This window comes from Patella vulgata, chromosome 5, assembly GCF_932274485.2.
Source record: "Patella vulgata chromosome 5, xgPatVulg1.2, whole genome shotgun sequence".
Lineage (NCBI taxonomy): Eukaryota > Metazoa > Mollusca > Gastropoda > Patellidae > Patella > Patella vulgata.
Window position 1 is genome coordinate 11,357,802 of NC_065883.2, and position 18,897 is coordinate 11,376,698.

The window sequence follows — 18,897 nt, forward strand, 5'->3', positions numbered from 1 at the left end:
TAAAATTATTATTTTGTTGTTTGTGAATCAGCCGTTATTAATTACTTCCACATTGCGTTGTAGGATATGTTTTTATTTGTTCATTACAAAATGGCACCTGAAACCAAAGGGTACACGACTCGTGTAGTGATTATAAAATGTTAGTTATGTCTTAAATATTGGATATTAGGGTCCAATAGTTGCACGGCAAGATAACAACTTTAATGTTGATTGAAATTGATCAGTGTTGAATTCTAATTCGTGTTTTTAATTTCGAATATTATGGAGAATATTGAGATAGAGACTTAGCTCCTTTAAAACATAGATAATGAAAAATGAATGTATTGAAAATGTTAGTCAAATTACTATTATGAGTATTTAAAGTTTTGATAAGATAGTCTTGATTATCAAGTACCATCACTGCAATGATAAAAAAAAGGCTTGATTATCCAGTTAATTGTTAAATTATTAAATGCAGTAAGTATTTTAGTCCATTCAATATCATGGCCAATTGATGATGTAGAGTGTTTATTTTGCTTATGTGAATAAATGTCTAATAATTTTTATATAACATTTATTTGATGCTAAAAAAAGGCCTGCAATAGACAGATTTAGCTCTTATAAAATCCATATTTATTAACTAAGAATAATCAAATTTCTCTTTTTAGAAAATCTCGTGTGACTATGCTTAAGGTACATGTAATCTGCTAGTAAAACATCAAAGCAATATATTTAGCAATCTATTATGTCTGGCATTAAAGGTATGACATTGTATAACATTGTTTTAATATCTGTACAGGTGAAGTCTTCGATTATTTAGTTGCTCATGGAAGAATGAAGGAAAAAGAAGCCAGAGCTAAATTTAGACAGGTTAGTTATATTATTTTAAGATGATGTCATGATTTTAGAATTTCAAGTATTTCAACCATTGATTTATTGTATTGTAATATTAATAATATGTTGATGCCTGATAATGAAAGGGTGTGAAACATCACTGAATGTTTGTATCATGTTTCAGACCCTAATCTCAAATTGGTGAATCCATAACAGTTTATTAGTCGAAAATATGATCCCAAAATTATGAAATGTATTTATCCCCCTCCCATTTCTTCCTCTCAAAATAATAAGCTTGAATATCCTGTGTGATGATAAATGAATCATTCCAGACCCTAATCTTAAATCAGTGAATCCATAGTAGGGCCTACATTAGTTAAATAGTTGAAAATATGATCCCTAAATTATGAAATACTTTTCCTTCTCGCAGTGCTTCCTCTGTATCTCAGGGATAGATAGTAATCCTCCATATCCGATGTGATGATACATCAGACCCTAATCTCAATCATTGAATCCATAGCAGTTCAGTAAAATAGACGGCAATATGATCCCACCTGACATGGTTAGTGCCTAGTCGTTCAGTTGGACTGAAAAACCGGGGTCCTGTGTGCACATTAAAGATCCCTTTGGACAGTGTCTAGTCATTCAGATGGGATGAAAAACCGAGGTCCTGTATACACATTGGTGTGCATGTTAAAGATCCCTGAACAATTGGAATTCAAAATAAGAGTAGACTTTGAATGTATGTAATTTATAAAATGAGGTAGTTGGATGTTGTGCCACTTTTCAGGCAAAATTTCACTCATAGCACACTGTTTGGTGTAAGCCTGCCTCCACTACCCAATCAGTGCAGAACAATAGGATGTCAAACCCCATTTCATTTCATTTCTCTCAATACTTCTGGGTTGGAAGTAAGCCTCAATATCCGCTGTGATGATACATGATTCATCCCATTTATAGGCTACTATCAATGGCGGTTGAAACAGGTTTCACATCACAGCACATAGCAGCCCATTTAATTTATATTAAAAAAAAGTAGGTCAGGACAGTTGAACTGTTATAAGGTTGACTGTGACTGATGAAAAGCAGAATGTTTTAAATGTCAGAAACATGCACCTTGATTCACACCTGTACCTCTTCGTTACAAAAAAAACCTATTAAAATGGTTTACAGTTGTGTTGGTCTGACCTAGAATACTATTAAAATAGAACGAAAAGGCTTGGCTGGTATTTGTCTAGAGGGGACAGTAGTCTCTGTCAGATTTATATTACAAATTGATCAATGACACTTGATTCAGGTCCTTTTTACGCTCATCCACTTGTCCTAGACCATGGTTTTACAAGTTACTGATATGACCTATAATATTATTATATTTAGGACTTACTGTAGCTACTGGTGAATATATATTTGTTACTACCCGGCATAATACATGTATTTATTAATTGTTAATTTTATCATTAACCAAATTCAAAATAAATAGCACCTTCTTCATTAGATGACCTAATTAACGTTAAGCAAATATATCTTTAAACTGCTGGGTCCAGTGATTTTGTATAGCAGCAGTCCATTGTTTCAGGCCATTTTCAGACAAGTTTGAGAGCAGTGCTTGGGATGTCATCATTTCATCAAAACTATAATGGCCATTCATTCCTATTAAATGACAAAGGGACTTGATTTAGAATACAACCACCCTGACTATATTGTATGAGCTCTTTACCAAAACGCCATATTTGGAGTAAATGTGGAGCATATGCTTTGTTTAGATCATTCTGTTAAATTGTTTTTCCAAAATTTGATTTGGAGCAACAAATGTTGATCTTGCATCCCTATACTGATATACATTGGTATTGTATACGATAAAAAAGAAAGAAAGTGTCCAAATCCTATTGTCCAAATTCCTTTCCCAAATAGTATCAACACGAAGTTGGAAAAAAATACTCTATCGATTGGCTGTACAGGTTAAAAGTCATGGAAGACATTTTGTTTTTCTTTCCCATTGTACCTGCCTATAGACCTTTAACTGCTAGAATAATTAAGCTGAATTGGCCTTTATGGTTCATGAGCCACACCCATTTAGTTATCAATCTCCAATTTTACTGTCAATTGTTTGACTAAGAAACTACTGTTGGATATCTCATGGGTTTTAAGATATAAGGTGTCAGGATTTTCTTTTCAACAATTGAGTAATAAATAAAAGTTATTGCACAGAAGAAAACACTCAAGTAAAAATAGAATTTGTAGCCCAACAGTGAGAAAAACCATTAAATCACTGAATTGGAACATATTTACCCAGCGTCTTCTTTCAAGAGAAGGAAAACCTGGTTTGATGAATCAGCAGTTATAACGATGATAATAGTCCAAACTGTTATCTGTCAGCAGTGATAAAGAGTTCCCCATACAATAAGATTATGTCATTTGTACTTTCTGTTGGTATTAAACATTATCATATACAGTAAAACTGTTAAACATACCAAGCCATAGAACAAACAGAGAGAAATGGGGTTTAACATCCACTTTACACAAACTAGGTCATTTTGGGACTAACCCTACTCCTATATCGAATTCCAACTGTCACAGGTTCTTTTACGTGCACGGCAATATGTATACGTAGGGCTGGCGAAAAATATCGATATAGCTGATAATCGTCGGCGACTACGGAAAAATATCAATATCTATATTCAGTTCTTGATATCGATACTCGTATAAAAAATAAAGGAGCTTCAATAAAATGAAATTAACAGAATGTTTTGTGTCAAATAATTCAAAACACGCTAAAACTAAAATCACACACACTAGAAGAAGGTACAACCACTGCACCGGTAATTTTGGGGATCGTTTACAACAATGACATTGAATAATTAATTAATTGTTCAGGGGAAATAACTCAATTTTAACAGAAATTTATTTATTGTTATAAGCGGCTGAGGAAAATTGTTAACAGCAATTGATGGCGAGCGCGAAGCTGCGATTACTATTTTGTTCATAATACTAATATAAGATAAACTGTCAACGAAACAAACATTAAGAAAACATAGTTTTAGGATCATAGTTTCTTTTTTTATTTCATCAATAACACATTTAAATGCATTATTAGCATACAAACAGTTATTTCTTTCAACTTCAAATTTTCCGATATATCGATATCGATATTGCCGAAATGGTTGCCGATATCGATATTCAAAATAGGTATCAATTGCCAGCCCTATATACAGGACCTTGGAGCTGAACGGTAGGATGTTAAACCCCATTGCATTTCATTTCATTTCCTTGGTTTTTCATCCCACTAGAGACAGACACTGTAAATGTATAATGACTTGTTACTTTTAACCACCCAGTTTGGCGATGACCTACTTGTTTTAAATAAAAATTTAGATACACATGTATATACAGTACCTAACCAAAATACTCGTCAGCAGATCCACACAGCCCAATCTACCCAGCCATGGTGGTTTAGTGAGTTACGTGCTGGCTCACTAACAAGGACTAATATTGTTTATATCATCTGCAGTGGATGTCAAATGTTACGAAATTCATTTTACATGTCGTAGGTGAAGTGTCAAAAGGGTGTATCTAAGAATTTCTAAAGATTAAGAAATAGAACCTTTTGCATTTCAAAATTTCCACAAATCAAGATACAACATTTGGACACATGATACCCAGAACAGTTCTAATTGGCGTAGAGATACACAGTTTAGACACAAATGTGCATATTAATTGGGAGATTTTAAAAATGCAAAAAAGTGTATTTGATTAATTTCCCGAGATACACCCTTTTGACACTTCACCGACGATGTATCTTTGTAAATACTGAATGAAATTGGGTCCATTTTTGAACTGATATTTCTTTTTGGAGAGTCGGCTTTTACAATTTTGTATTTTGCAGGGGATTCAGAATCCCTAAAATGATGAGCAGTGGCTTTAAGATAATTACTCAGAAAAAACCCTAACAAATTCAGATATTTCGAACTAAACAATTTCTGTACCTATCAATTGAGAAGTTCCCAAAGAAATACATAAAAATATCAAATGGCTTTTAGATGAGTTTGATTTAACAATGACATTTAAGAGTAGGTCATCCGTATCAAACAATGTTCTCCATGTACCGGTAATGAGAAATCCCCATTTATATATCTACTAGTTAGGAGTTAGTGATTTCATGACCTCAAACTCTTGTTAGACATACATGTTTCATGTGTAGCAACTTGACATATTCATGATTTATGATGTCATAATGTCATAATGTCATATGACTGTGTCATATCTCATCCAATAACTCACAGTTAGATGTAACTGAATATACAGGTAGTTTAATATTCTAAATAGGAGACTAGTGGTTAGATCTATTTGATAAGGATAACTTCAAGTTTGGTCAAAGGTTACAAGAACTAAACAGGACTAGCACTAATTCCAACCCCAACTCTAACCCTGAACCTAGCCTTAATGCTTACCCTAATCTACAATCTTGCGAACAATCACTTGCCCTAACCTTATTTACATCTCAGCGACCTTGACGAAAATTTAGTTGGCCTTAACAAATAGATCTAGCTGTAGACTAGTAGTCAAAACAAAACACTTTAGAAGTAACTTGATTGTATAAAACAAAATATAAGGCTATGTGTGCATATCATGAATAAAAGAACTATACATGAAACAAACAAACCAACCTGTACATAAATAATTATAGGTACACAAAGATGAATATATAATAACATAAATGATTCGTATACAAAAGCTACTAAGCAAAATATACATGTAAATGTGTTTGTTAGGAAGACTACATATTCTTTAGGAACAGGGTTAAAATTATTTTGGTGGTTTTTTTTTTATTCCTTACCAAAGGACTTTAATTTTAGATTTGGGATATTGAAGTGTTTTTCAAGAGCGTATTTTAGAATATTTTCAACATATCTTTATGAAACTTTGTACACACATCACTCTATTATACTAGTAGTTGTGTTTTTTGCTGATTGAATATTGATCGGATTTTGTGTTGTGAATCTATGACATTCGGAATTTGATGAAGAGTAGTCAGAAATGCCGCTGCCTGGGCAAAGTTGCACACATCCTTAACCCTAGTTGGTGAAATGAAATGGGGTTTAACGTCCTACTGTTCTGCTCCTAAACTGGGCTAATGAAGACTGGCATAATCCATACAGTGTGCTATGAGAACCTATGACCTTTGGAATTAAATGAAGAGTAGTCGGAAAAGCTGCTGCCTGGGCAAAATTGCACACATCCTTAACCCTAGTTGGTGAAATGAAATGGGGTTTAACGTCCTACTGTTCTGCTCCTAAACTGGGCTAATGAAGACTGGCATAATCCATACAGTGTGCTATGAGGGAAATTTTGCCCGGGCAGCGGTGCTACGGTCTACTCTTATATCGAATTCCAACTGCCAAGGGATCTTACTCTTATATCGAATTCCAACTGCCAAGGGATCTTTTACGTGCACGGGACCTCAATATTTTGTCCCATTCGAACGACTAGACAGCTGTCCTTGTCAGGCCCTCCGTCCTGCATCACTGACAAGGGGAAACCACGCCCGCAAATTTGGATGAACTTTCTCGGCCAATGCAGGGATCGAACACCTGACCTTCAGGCTAGCGAGCCAGCGTCTTACCCAATAGGCCACTGTGATCCACCCCCTGGTTGGTGCAGATAAATAGGATATTAAAAAGGGTGAACACATTCGGATACCAGATACATGTATCCAAATAGGGTCTGTGGTCCAGAGTAGTAGTATTTTAGATTTCTTTTATTAAAATAGGGTTAGATTTTTCTAAAAAAACATTGTCGAAAAAGTTGCGAGAATGGATTTAGAGTAGTATTTTGTATAAGGGAATTCAAATTGTTTTAATACATTGACGTGACATTGTCCAACCACACAGGTTTTCTCCGGGTCCTCTGGTTTCCTCCAGCTGCTAAAGACCCCTACGCGCAAGTGAATTATTGAAATATTATTGAACCATCTGTTAGTCCCAAAATGGCCTAGTTTGTGTCGAATGGACATTAAACCCCATCCCTCTCTCTATCTCTCTCTCTCTCTCTTAATACAATGAGTGGAAAAAGCTATAAGATAATATATCTACACTAAGTAATTAGAGTACAAGAAATGTAGCTCAGAGTTCAGAGTTGTGCAAGGTGATCTCATGAAAATGTAAACATTAAATTGGATTCCAAAGGTCAGAACTATAAAAACAAAAGTTTATACTTGTAGGGAGAGAGAAAGCGAATAAAATTGTTACTGATAATAATAAAAAGCTCAACAGATGTTTCTAGTTGAACTCAAGTTTAAAATCTATTAATAGTTGTATAATTGATAGAAATTCTATAGGGCTATATACATGTAAGCCCAGTTGTGTTTATTATTAAAGGAGAATTGATCTTATCGAGGTGATCAGCAGGCCAGAGCCAGCAATTTGAAACCATCGGCTTGCTGCCCGTGTCGGGTTAAGCCATGTTAAACATGTAAATGTTAGTATTAGTAGAACAGTTTTATTGGGGTGAATGTAGTAATTCTGGCTTCTTTATAGATCTTATTATGACCACACATAGGATAGTCCTAATCACATCAGCTGTTAGTTGCTAGGCAACCTATCTAATTTGGGCGCCATGTTTATTTTATGTCAGCACCATGTAATAATCTGATTGGACCCTTATTGCATTATTATCTCAACAATATTCGGATATAATTTAATGATAATTAGATTCGTAGTCGCAAGTCTTCGTTTTCTTGCCAAATGGGTCTTGTCTGTAAGAAATTTGACCAGGAAATGTAATAGAAATGGACACCTTTTATCACTGGGGGGATATTGGTTATTTGTGATTTACATATTATAATGCGCATAGGTGATATATACGTAATCCAATCAATTTGTCCTTGATCTTTTCTGAGATATACAGAGCGTTCCAAAATGAATCCTCGGACCTTACGCAGACAGAACAGTTACAAACAGGAAGTAGGAGGGGTTATTTCCCCATTAAGATTTACGACTGGATAATTCTCATCAGTGTAATGACACCCATTTCCGGCAAATTACAAAACAATGTACGCAAAATGAATTAGTTCGATGAAATATCGTTCATTTGCTGGAAATAAGTCAGGTATTGACTTTGAATGACAGGATTACCGTACACAATTGGTATTGATATAGACTATTTTATTTTCTTATCCATCCAACCAAGTGAATCAAATAGAAACAGAGAAATGTGTGCTGTATTTTATTTAGCATAGATATGCCAGATTTACCTATAGGCTTGGCAATGTCCATCGGGTTTATTCGGCATGGTTTCCCCTTGTCTCAGTAATGCAGGACGGAGGGATTTTATATTGATTTCAATAACTATCTTAGATAATAGTTCCTTAAAGGGGTTAAATCCCTAATATTTAGAACCTAGAAATTGAAAACTGATTTACATTCAATTGTTTCCGTTTTTTACTCAAATCAGTTATGTTTGGCAAAATATGCCAGAAGTCTTAATCGAATGTCAATCTCTAGCGTCTGGTTATTCCAGTCTACACCGATAGTATTTATTGCACATGCTCTCCAGAGAAGAATATGGCGTCACCATTTGACATGACTCGTGGAGTATGTCTAGCCGCGCTTTTCGAGTCCTTTGTTACAAATGGCGCTGAAACGCATTATGGTACACGATTTGTGTACCAATAGTAAAATGCTTATTTTGTCTTAAATATTGGATATCGGAAGCCCATCTTTTTCTGAAGATCACAACATCAATGTTGATTTAAATTGACAAATATTTTGTGTTTTCAATGTCGATCGAAGACTTTGGATGATATGCAGTTAAAGACTTCGCTAATTTGATCTAGAAATATTCCATTTGTTTTTATGTAATAAATCAGGGAGAATTAAGATAGAACAAACTAAACAGGAATAGTGAAGATTGTACAAATTGATAAATGTTCTTAGAGGAGAGATAAACTCAGTAGTAAGTGCAGGGAGACTGCTTGTCTTTAATAGTAAGTGCAGGGAGACTACACCAAACGCAATCTGGTTAAAACACAGATCCTATTTCGTTTCGTTTTTATTGTTCAAAATTTTGTTTTACTTGTCTTTACTACACTTGGATCTGGAAGAGTTGTTATTTAACTCGTGTTCTGAATGGTGTCAGGGATAAGCCAATGAAACAGTCTGTTGCGGCGAGCTTTAGGCGTGTTTTTCACGGAACTGTGGGTAATCCACTAGTAACATCAATGCTGATTGGTTAATCAAATGTCTGACGTCATAGGGTCATATGTTGGTCTTTTGACAACTGTCATGACCTATTGTTATAACTTGTCAGATCTTCATGTAGTGTAGGCCATCGAAAGTATAAAAAACGTATTTTGATCAGATTGCACCACACGCAAACAATTACACAAGACAAATCTATAGACAAGACACAATATATAGAAATCACAAACAAACGTACATATCAGATTAAGTGAATGGATCTAGGGGCTAGTCGTAATAGTTTTATACTGTTACTTTAGTTTATTCCTACATTTAAATATCCCATCCCAAGTAAGTTATTGAAGTAAAACCCAGGGATTTATTAACAGCAAAATGTATTAAAGACATATAAATATTTTTACAACAATAGTTTAGTTTTACTTAATCAAATAAATACTTATTAACTTGTTCGGTATAGAATATATAAGTAAAATAAAGTTGGTTGTAATGAAATGAAATGGGTTTAGCGGCCTAATGTTCTGCTCGGACTGGGATAAATAAATACAGTTTATAGAATATATAAGGAAAATAAAGTTGCTTTTATAGAAATGAACAGAAATAGGGTTCAACATCTTACTTTTCTTCTCCAACTGGGGTAATGAATACAGTTTACAGAATAGAAATGTTCGTATATATATACGTATGGCGTTCACCAAGTTCTGGAAACCAGCTTTTTATATTACTTACTACTGTAACCGACAACAGCAGGTGGTTTTATATAAATACTTTTAACTTTATCTATTCATGAGTAACATGTGCTTTAAATGAAATATAAACCAGTCTTCATCATTTTTTTTTTTTACCAGCAATAAAATTACAGTTAAATGGACCATTTTCTTATCTTGGTGTTCTTGTGTTTTTTTAAATAAAAACTAGAGGAATTGTAATATATATTTTAATTCTTACAAACTGACACCTCTTTTACCGCCTATGATACTCACTGTTTTTATCAGAGAAGATTAATTCTAAAATAAACTTTGAAATTTGTATTGAAATTGAGTTACAATTTTCTCATATTATAATGTAGCTGGAATATTCTGATTTCAAATCACCAAACACACCCGATTCTGGCTTTGTCTTCTCTGAATTTCGTATGAGATGAAAAAACGGGGTATTGTGGACGTGTTGGCATGCATGTTAAAGAACCCTTGATTGTTGGAATTCAGTTGGTGTGCCACATAGTCATTAGTCAGGTTGGTGTAGGAAAGTAGGACTTTAAATTCCATTCAGAATATACCCCTCATTCATTCGGAGCCACAGTGACTAAGTGGGTAAGGCGTTGGCTCGCTAGCTTGGAGGTCGGGTGTTTGATCCCTGCATTTGCAGTGAAAGTTCATCATGATTTTCTGATGTGGTTTCCCCTTGTCAGGCGTGCAGGATGGAGGGCCTGACAAGGACAGCTGTCTAGTCATTCAGATGATATGGAAAACCAAGGACCTGTGTAATACATTGGCACACACGTAAAAGATCCCTTGGCAGTTGGAATTCGATATAGTGCCGCGGCCCGGGCAAAATTTCGCTCATAGTACACTGCATGGCGTAGACCAGTCTTCATTAGCCCAGTCGGAGCAGTAGGACTTACACCCCATTTCATTTCCTTTCATTCATTCGTTCATTCATTCATTCCCTGATAAACACCACCACATACCACTTCTCATTGCCCACAATATCTGTACAATAGTAATTGTATAACCTATCCTATTTACCACCAAGGTAGAGGGTAATGTGGTTATTACCAAAGCTGTATATCTCTACTGATAAATTTATCTCAATTGATCTATATAAAAAAAAATATGATATGATAATCTCAGAATCTTCTGAACTTGTATATCGATTTATGCTTAACCAGTATGCTGATATTAATATGTGGGTTACCTTTTTAAAGAATATATAGCATTAACTGTTAATCTGAGGTGCGGAGCTTGTGAAATATGTATCCTTTTACCACTGCTACTCTTCAGTTCTAGAATAATGATAGTGATAATGATGATGGCAAATGAGAATGCCAACTGTTGGGTCTGGATTCTGGAATGTTTCAAACAAAACAATATTTAGTTTGAGGTGCACCAGGTTAAAAGAATTATTTTTAGATACAAAAACTGCAGTATGTAATAACGTGGTTTGAAATAACTTTTCACTAGCTATAAAGAAAGTATCTTCTAGCGGTTTATATTTTTACTTTAATAATGTTAGTTATGTTGAATTTTCTTTCATTTTTTACTAAAAGCAATTTATAAAATATGAAAAGTAATGTTATTTAGTATTTTATTGTTATATAGGGAAATAGGGGTTAACGTCCACTTGACACAAACTGGGTCATTTCGGGACAAACATAAAGTTTAATTTTATTTCATTAATTCGCTTGTGATTAGGGGTCTTTAGCAGTGGGAGAAACTGGAGGACCTGGAGAAAACCCACGAGGTTGTACTTAGTGGGGCTCAGTGAATCCCTGCAGCAAAAGATGGCTAGTTATTTGATTATCCAATGCTAGTTTGTCGCTTAATAAGGAAATACATATAGACTATAAGTTAAATGAGCTTCAAATTTCTGTTTTGGTGAATTAAAGGTTTTGTTTAAAGGTTGCATATGCATATTCCTACAGGAAGATGCTAGTTTTTCAGAATTTATGGAATAATCATTGAGGAAGGTAGCGGTAGCACTAACTGTTATGATTTTAAACCCTTTACCGTAAATGCAGATTTGTAATTCACAGTCAGATACACGTAACCTGCCACTAACAATATCAACTCATTCTGCTGGTGTCATAGTTACGAGTAGAAATAGTATTCTGATTGTATTTATATGATTTATTATAGTATTTATTGACAATATCTGTCATTATTGTATTTTTCAGATTGTTTCATCAGTTCAGTACTGCCATCAAAAACACATAGTTCACAGAGATTTAAAGGCTGAAAATTTATTATTAGACGGTGATATGAATATCAAAATAGCTGATTTTGGTTTTAGTAATGAATTTGTACCCGGCAACAAATTAGATACATTTTGTGGTAGTCCTCCTTATGCTGCTCCAGAACTTTTTCAAGGTAAATAAAAACATCAAATTAAAGCAAGCCTGGATATAAAACACCAGTCAGTCCTTGTCACACACTCTGCCCAAATCAAAGGCTTGGGTTGTTTTATTCTCACTCAAATGAAGTTAAATGAAGGATATTAAAATGGACCCAGATTTATTTTGAGAGCATCATGTGGTATAAATCATTCACAATATCGTTATGAAGGTTTGTACACACATCAACCTTAATGGAAGTTGTGCGTTTTACTAATTAGAAATTTCTCTTGATGACCTGGCGCCTGGTACATTCGGGCATTTTTATGCGCGAACTCTTAGTTTTTTTTTACTGGCACGCGCACAGGTACTATTTCTTTTTCTTTTAACAAGTACCCAAATCGGGGATTTCGTGCGGAGGTAGTTCGGAGGTAAACAGTCTGTGAAGTACAACATTTGCCACTGTACCTGTGTATCGCTAATTATAAACCGAATGTGTGAAGACAGTTCATACATATCACTCAAAAATTTTTCAGTACAAACTCAGTTGATTCACGCTCGATTTGCTACTAAACAAACCCATCGGTTTATTTTCTCAACAGTGTGACCCGAAGTGACCGTGGATTTATTGACCTTGTATGAACTTATCCATACCTATATCCTTACACCGAGAGAAATTATGTAGTCTCGGTGAAAAGAACCATGGTCATCTGGTAGAAAATTACTTTTGTATTTTTTGGAACGGAAAACAGTGTTTTTAGAAGCAAACTAACCTGCCGCACATGAGGAAGTCATTATACTAATAATAAAAGGCGAGACCTCTTTTTGCGGCGCAGGCTTATCACTGAGTAGTAAACCGTCCACAAACAATATAGGAAGCCTAGTGACAGTGTAGTAAGTGGGCTATAGACTATAGGTTTGAGTCGAGATTACTGGCTTTCAGTTTACTCTGTTTTTGCGATAACCAATTATGTGAGAAATACCATACTGACATTCGGTTTTTAAAAGTTGTACGCGAACTAAATGCGTTTGTTAGATACTGACAGAGCAGCCCCGAGTCGAACAATCGCCGCCCGAGCTGTCTTCGTCAGCTAGTTTCACAATATCGTGCAATAGGTGTATTAATGTGATTTTTAGGTTTAACCCCGCAAACAATGCCAAAATAGTGTTTTCACTGCTTACAGAAAACTGAAATTTAAAAAAAAATTTTTTTATGAGGGTGACCCTCCCACACACTCCCTATCGAGCTGCTGCTCGGTCTGCGCAGCCTCATGCCTGGCACATACTGTCAACATTGTATATTTTTCCGTTTCGGCCCTTCCCCCCCCCCCCCCCACAATATATATTTCACGGCTACGTTGCGACGGTACCAGCATACCCAGTTGTTGACACCCATTACATCACTCCTGTCTAACAAATCATAAAGCTGTGGTGTTACGGTGGCGGCATAGTATTTCACCGTAACACCACAGCCACTCTAACCATTCATAATACATCTAACTATCCCTTTACAGCACTCCCTACACATTTCCCCTCGTCCTACTTTCCCAAACGTCAACAACACATCTCATACATCCAGTTCGCTGATTAACCCTTGTACCACGTCTACTGGATTTAAAAAATTTTAGGTAAATATTTGGTATACAAGTGGGCAATGGCCGAGACTTCTTGTTTCAAATTGTATGCAGTATTTTGAGTGGACCTGACCCTGTTTGACATATTGATATATAAATAAAGTTCTGTCATTAGGACTATGTGGTAGATCAGGACAGGATCAGACAAAGTGTCATGATTCATATTCACTGATGTCATAACTATGAAACAGTCATTTTGCAGTATGATCACACAGTACTAAATCTTTGTGTAATATTTAGCGACTGAGAAATACATTAAACAGAACATAATTTTATTCTAAAAGCATGACGTTTCGACAAGTATACTCTTATCATTATCAAGCACATAGTACTTGCTGACTTCTAAACCAATTTACAGATGGTCAAACTGACATGACAGTTTTAATAAATCAATTTATAATTTGGTGTTCCTGTTAGGTGAATAACTGATAATGGCTGAAGATATATAATATGTAAGCCAAGTTACCTAATAATGACATGCTCATAAATCAATATATACAACAACTTATTACATGTTCTAGTTGTCATGTGCAGTAATTTGTTTTAGATCAGTCCTTGAAGAGAATGAAATAATCTGCCTAGCTTTCAAATTTACTAATCAATATTGAGTAGTTTGCTGTAACAGTATTGTTAGTGAAGAGCAAAAAATTGCTAATGAAGCAAAAAATTTGAAATAGCATTATTTCATTAAAAATGGTAGAAAATGCTAAAAATTAAAAGTTGAAATCGCATTATCTCATTGAAAATTATAGTAAGTACTAAAAATTGCTCCTCAAATTTATAGAGCCCTTTACTTAATCAAGACATTTCAAATTCCTGTTTAAAATATAACCAGTGGTCGCTGGCCTGTAAAAAATGAGTTTATAGATGTACCTGACACAATGTCCGACACTAATGAACTAGTATCAGTTATTTTGAATTTTGTGTCAGAGATGTATTATAAATAATATCATTAAAAACATTGAATAAAGATAAATTTGTACTGGACGCAATGACAGCCACCAGAGGGATTGTGCCCGACAAAGCTTTTGGACCTGACATTGGCTGTGACAGTTGCCTTATTTCCAGGCATGTGTGGTCGTAATATTTCAACACAACAGTAGCGTAGGGTTTTGGTTGAACAACCAACATTGTTGGTAATGAGATAGTAGATTCTAACAAGGACAGGGAGTAGGGGCACCAGCCTAACTCTTGTGGGTTTTTTCTGGGTATTCCTAATTAATGAAATACAAGTTTTGTGTCATATTATATGTAAGTACCAGAATGACCATGTTAAAGTAGCTAAGTCTCAACTCAATATCATCCAAAATCTTCGACATTAAAAACACGATTTATTTGTCGGTTTAAATCAACATTGATGTTGTGATCTTACCGGGAAAAGATGGCCTTCTAATATCCAATATTTAAGACAAAATAAACATTTAACAATTGGTACCAAATCGTGTACCATAATACTTTTTAGCTCTATTTGTAATAAGGGACTTGCAAAATGAGGCTAGGTATATTCCACAAGTCATGTCAAACGGTGACGCTATATTCTTATCTGGAGAGCATGCCCAATAAATACTATCGGCGCAGGCTGAAATAACCAGTTGCTAGAGATGAAAATTCGATTGAGAATACGGTGTATTTCTCCGAACCTAACTGATTAGAAATTACAGTAAAAACAGAAACGATTGAATGTAAATCAATTTATATACATTCATATTACATTATTGTATGCGTTGCAACCCATTTGTGTCAATTTCTAGGTCCCAAATATTAGCGACTTAGCTCCTTTAAACCCTAGCTCTTTCAATTTAGGAAAAAAATTATAGTCCAAATAGTTTTTCTCTGATTGTAATTTAGACTATGAATACCAGGATAGAATGGATCGATTTTCATGAATATTGGCTCGTCTCCGTTAGCCCAGTTGAAGTAGGACATTTAAAACCCCCATTTCATTCAATTCATGAATTTTGAAGCAGTAGGCCTCTTGGTATGGACTGAAGAGCTATATATATAATGGTATTCCTTTCATTGTTTGGGATTTAATAATTTTGTTTGCTTGCTTTGAAACAAAATAGAATCCAGGATCTTAATTATTTTCTTTATATATAGTGTATTAAATATATTTGCAACTTTTCTACTTTTATTTTTGTAGGTAAAAAATATGATGGTCCTGAAGTAGATGTTTGGAGTTTAGGAGTAATTTTATATACACTGGTCAGTGGGTCCTTACCGTTCGACGGACAAAATTTAAAAGTAAGTTTAGAAACTTTGTAATAATTTCATTATTAAAGTCGTAGATCTCGATTGTGTATTTTTCAGATAATATCTTCTGGCATATTCCATGTTGAATATTGTGAAATGTTTCAATTCATCTTCATTTCCATGTCATTGGTTTGTGGCCTGAATTGAGCCAAGAAAAACCTTTGGGATTCTGAAGCCCAGGTCTCCCTTGTCAGAGGTGGTGTCTGCTGGGCGGGCAAGGAAAGTGTTCCCGTGCCTAGGCATTCGGATGGGACCGAAATCTGAGGTTATCACATAAATGAACCCTTGGCAGTTAGAATTTGAAGAAGATGTGGCGAAAATACATTTGCTCTCTCATTGCACATGTTACCATAGAAATGAAATTAACCACATGTTAGTCACAAAATGACTTACGATTATGTTGACAGGAATTTAAACTAGTGCTGGACATTGCCACTGCAGTCAAGATATATGATAAGCATTGCGATTCAGGGGCTACGATACGATTCATATCACGATTCGTAACCAGGTCAATATTTACCAAGAAAACAACAGGACAAATGAATGATTAATGTTTTCAGTCCTGCTGATGTCAAAGAAATATAAAAGTGTTTTATATCACGATGTCGATGTGGATCAAAACAATTTAAGAGTGTTTGTGTATTATTAAGAGTGATAGGTTACTTACTGAAGTGACAAAAAAAAAACATTAAAAAAATATTGCAATACATCAATTCAGCGTCTCACAAATCAATACACAAATCGTAAATGTGTAAATCGCGATATATCGATTCAAGGATATATCGTGCCAGCACTACTTTAAACCGTTAGCATGACATTTTTAAAACGTTAACTACCTCCTATTGTGTAATTAATTCGACGAAGTGACGAAGAACTATGTACTATTTTCTAAGAATAGATTGGGGAAAATACCTCCAAGGCGTTATATTACGCCCTACACACAGTGAGTGGCAGTTGTCCAGGACGTTATATAACGACCTATGCACTTAACGGGTTAAACCCCATTCCTCTAAATTCTATTTTACTCAGTATGTATTTTATTGTTATTTCAGGAGTTACGAGAAAAGGTGTTACGGGGGAAATATAGAATACCTTTTTATATGTCTACAGACTGTGAAAATTTATTAAAGAAATTCTTAATATTAAATCCATTAAAAAGGGCAAGTTTAGAGGTACGTTTGAAAATTTATTATGTTTTCTAAAAATTATATCGGGAAGTATTTTTGTAAATTTATTTGGGTAACATAAAGAATAAATGTAACGATTTTCTTTCAAGGAATCTTTTTGTCTTTAAATTGTAATGACTTTTCTCACGATTATAAAATTATATATTCTTACAAAAATCTTCAAGCAAACATTAAAAGCTAGGGTAAAACAAGAAATGGATGCTGCATTAAATTAATGTAACTCAAATGAGGTTGACATATTGGAAATAAATCTAGCCTGTCCTGTTATTGACAGCAATCGAAGTACGAGACCCCTCTCAGAAAATTGGGGATCACGTGGCTCAGTGGGTAAGACTCTGGCTCGCTAGCCTGGAGGTCGGATGTTCGATCCCTGCATTGGCCGAGAAAGTTTATCCGGATTTTCGGCGTGGTTTCCCCTTGTCAGTGATGCAGGAAAGAGGGCCTGACAAGGACAGCTGTCTAGTCGTTCGGATGGGACGGAAAAAAAACAAGGCCCCGTGTACAAATGGGCGTGCACGTGAAAGATACCTTGGCAGTTGGAATTCGATATAAGAGTAGGCCGTAGCGCCGCTCACCGGGCAAAATTTCCCTCATAGCACACTGTATGGCGTATGTCCGTCTTCATTAGCCTAGTTTAGGAGCAAAACAGTAGGAAGTTAAACCCCATTTCATTTCCTCTCAGATAATTACATTATTATGAGGGCTACTGTAGAGTATTTTGTTGTGGAGCCAAAGTGGCTCAGTAGGTAAAGGACTAGAGGAACTGGGTTCCATCTTTGTGTTTGCATAGAAAGTTCCTCATAAGCCGGGTTGGTGCAGAAAAAGTAGTATGTTGTTACACTGGAATATCTTATGTTGTGGAACTGAAACGTGTATTAATATTATGCGCATAATTAATTTTGTGCTAGCCTTCATTTCTTGTTTTACAATATGTTATTTATTTGTGTCTTAAATTTCATTCCAAATCTTATCTCCTGTTGTTCCATGCAAAAAAAAAAAAAAGAAAAATATAAAACAATAGCCTTTTTCATCCATGTACAATACATGATTTTGATTGGGCATATATTAACTAACCTTGTGTTTACTACCTATTTGAAACAGACTATAATGCGTGACAAGTGGATGAATGTAGGTTATGATGATGATGAACTTAAACCTCATATAGAACCCCAACCCGATTATAACGATCCTGTACGAATAGGTAAAAGGGCCGAAGATGATATCTCAAGTATTATGTTTTTCCATGTTGTGGGGGGGAGGAAAATTGAGGGATGGACTTGCATGGTTCCCGCATGTTTTGTTTACCAGGCTTTGATTGTCCAATCTTCTAATAACAATATTTTTGACGTAATTTTAAATCTGTATTTTGTAATTCTGGAAAAAACAAACAAAAACAACCTTTAGATCATTTCATTTGGTGTTTGTGAGATTTCTCACCTGTTCAAAATTCATAACCAAATAAGCTAATTTCAACAAATTTCTTTTTTAAAAGATTGGCCAATCGATTTACTACCACTACCTTGGCTCTTTAGGTTTCTACCATTTTCAAGTATTTATTTTTTTTCCTTGATGGTCAGTCCCTCCATTTTTCTCTGAAGCTGATTAATAGTTTTTTTTCTGTTAGGCTTGATTAAAAAAATTTATTTTTATGATCAGAACACTATGCGAGACCGATGGATCAACTGTGATTTTCCAGATAGAGATTTAAAGCCTTATGTTGAGCCGTCGAAAGACGACTTTGAAACAAAAAGGATAGGTAAATTGTG

General features: G+C 34.9%; 1 protein-coding gene across 10 annotated transcripts in view; it reads left to right on the plus strand.

The window, feature by feature from the left end:
* LOC126822419 (serine/threonine-protein kinase MARK2) overlaps positions 1-18,897 on the plus strand; it is a 66,830-nt gene that overhangs the window by 15,911 nt on the left and 32,022 nt on the right. For 7 of the 10 annotated variants that reach the window (XM_050551313.2, XM_050551309.2, XM_050551314.2 and 4 more), the window contains exons 6-10: positions 779-849; positions 11,902-12,094; positions 15,835-15,935; positions 16,997-17,116; positions 18,788-18,887. In XM_050551313.2, the coding sequence (XP_050407270.1) occupies positions 779-849; positions 11,902-12,094; positions 15,835-15,935; positions 16,997-17,116; positions 18,788-18,887 (585 nt within the window). Of the gene's footprint in view, positions 1-778; positions 850-11,901; positions 12,095-15,834; positions 15,936-16,996; positions 17,117-18,232; positions 18,333-18,787; positions 18,888-18,897 lie in introns of those variants that run through there. The other 3 variants (XM_050551310.2, XM_056101320.1, XM_056101319.1) reach the window with 3 other exon arrangements.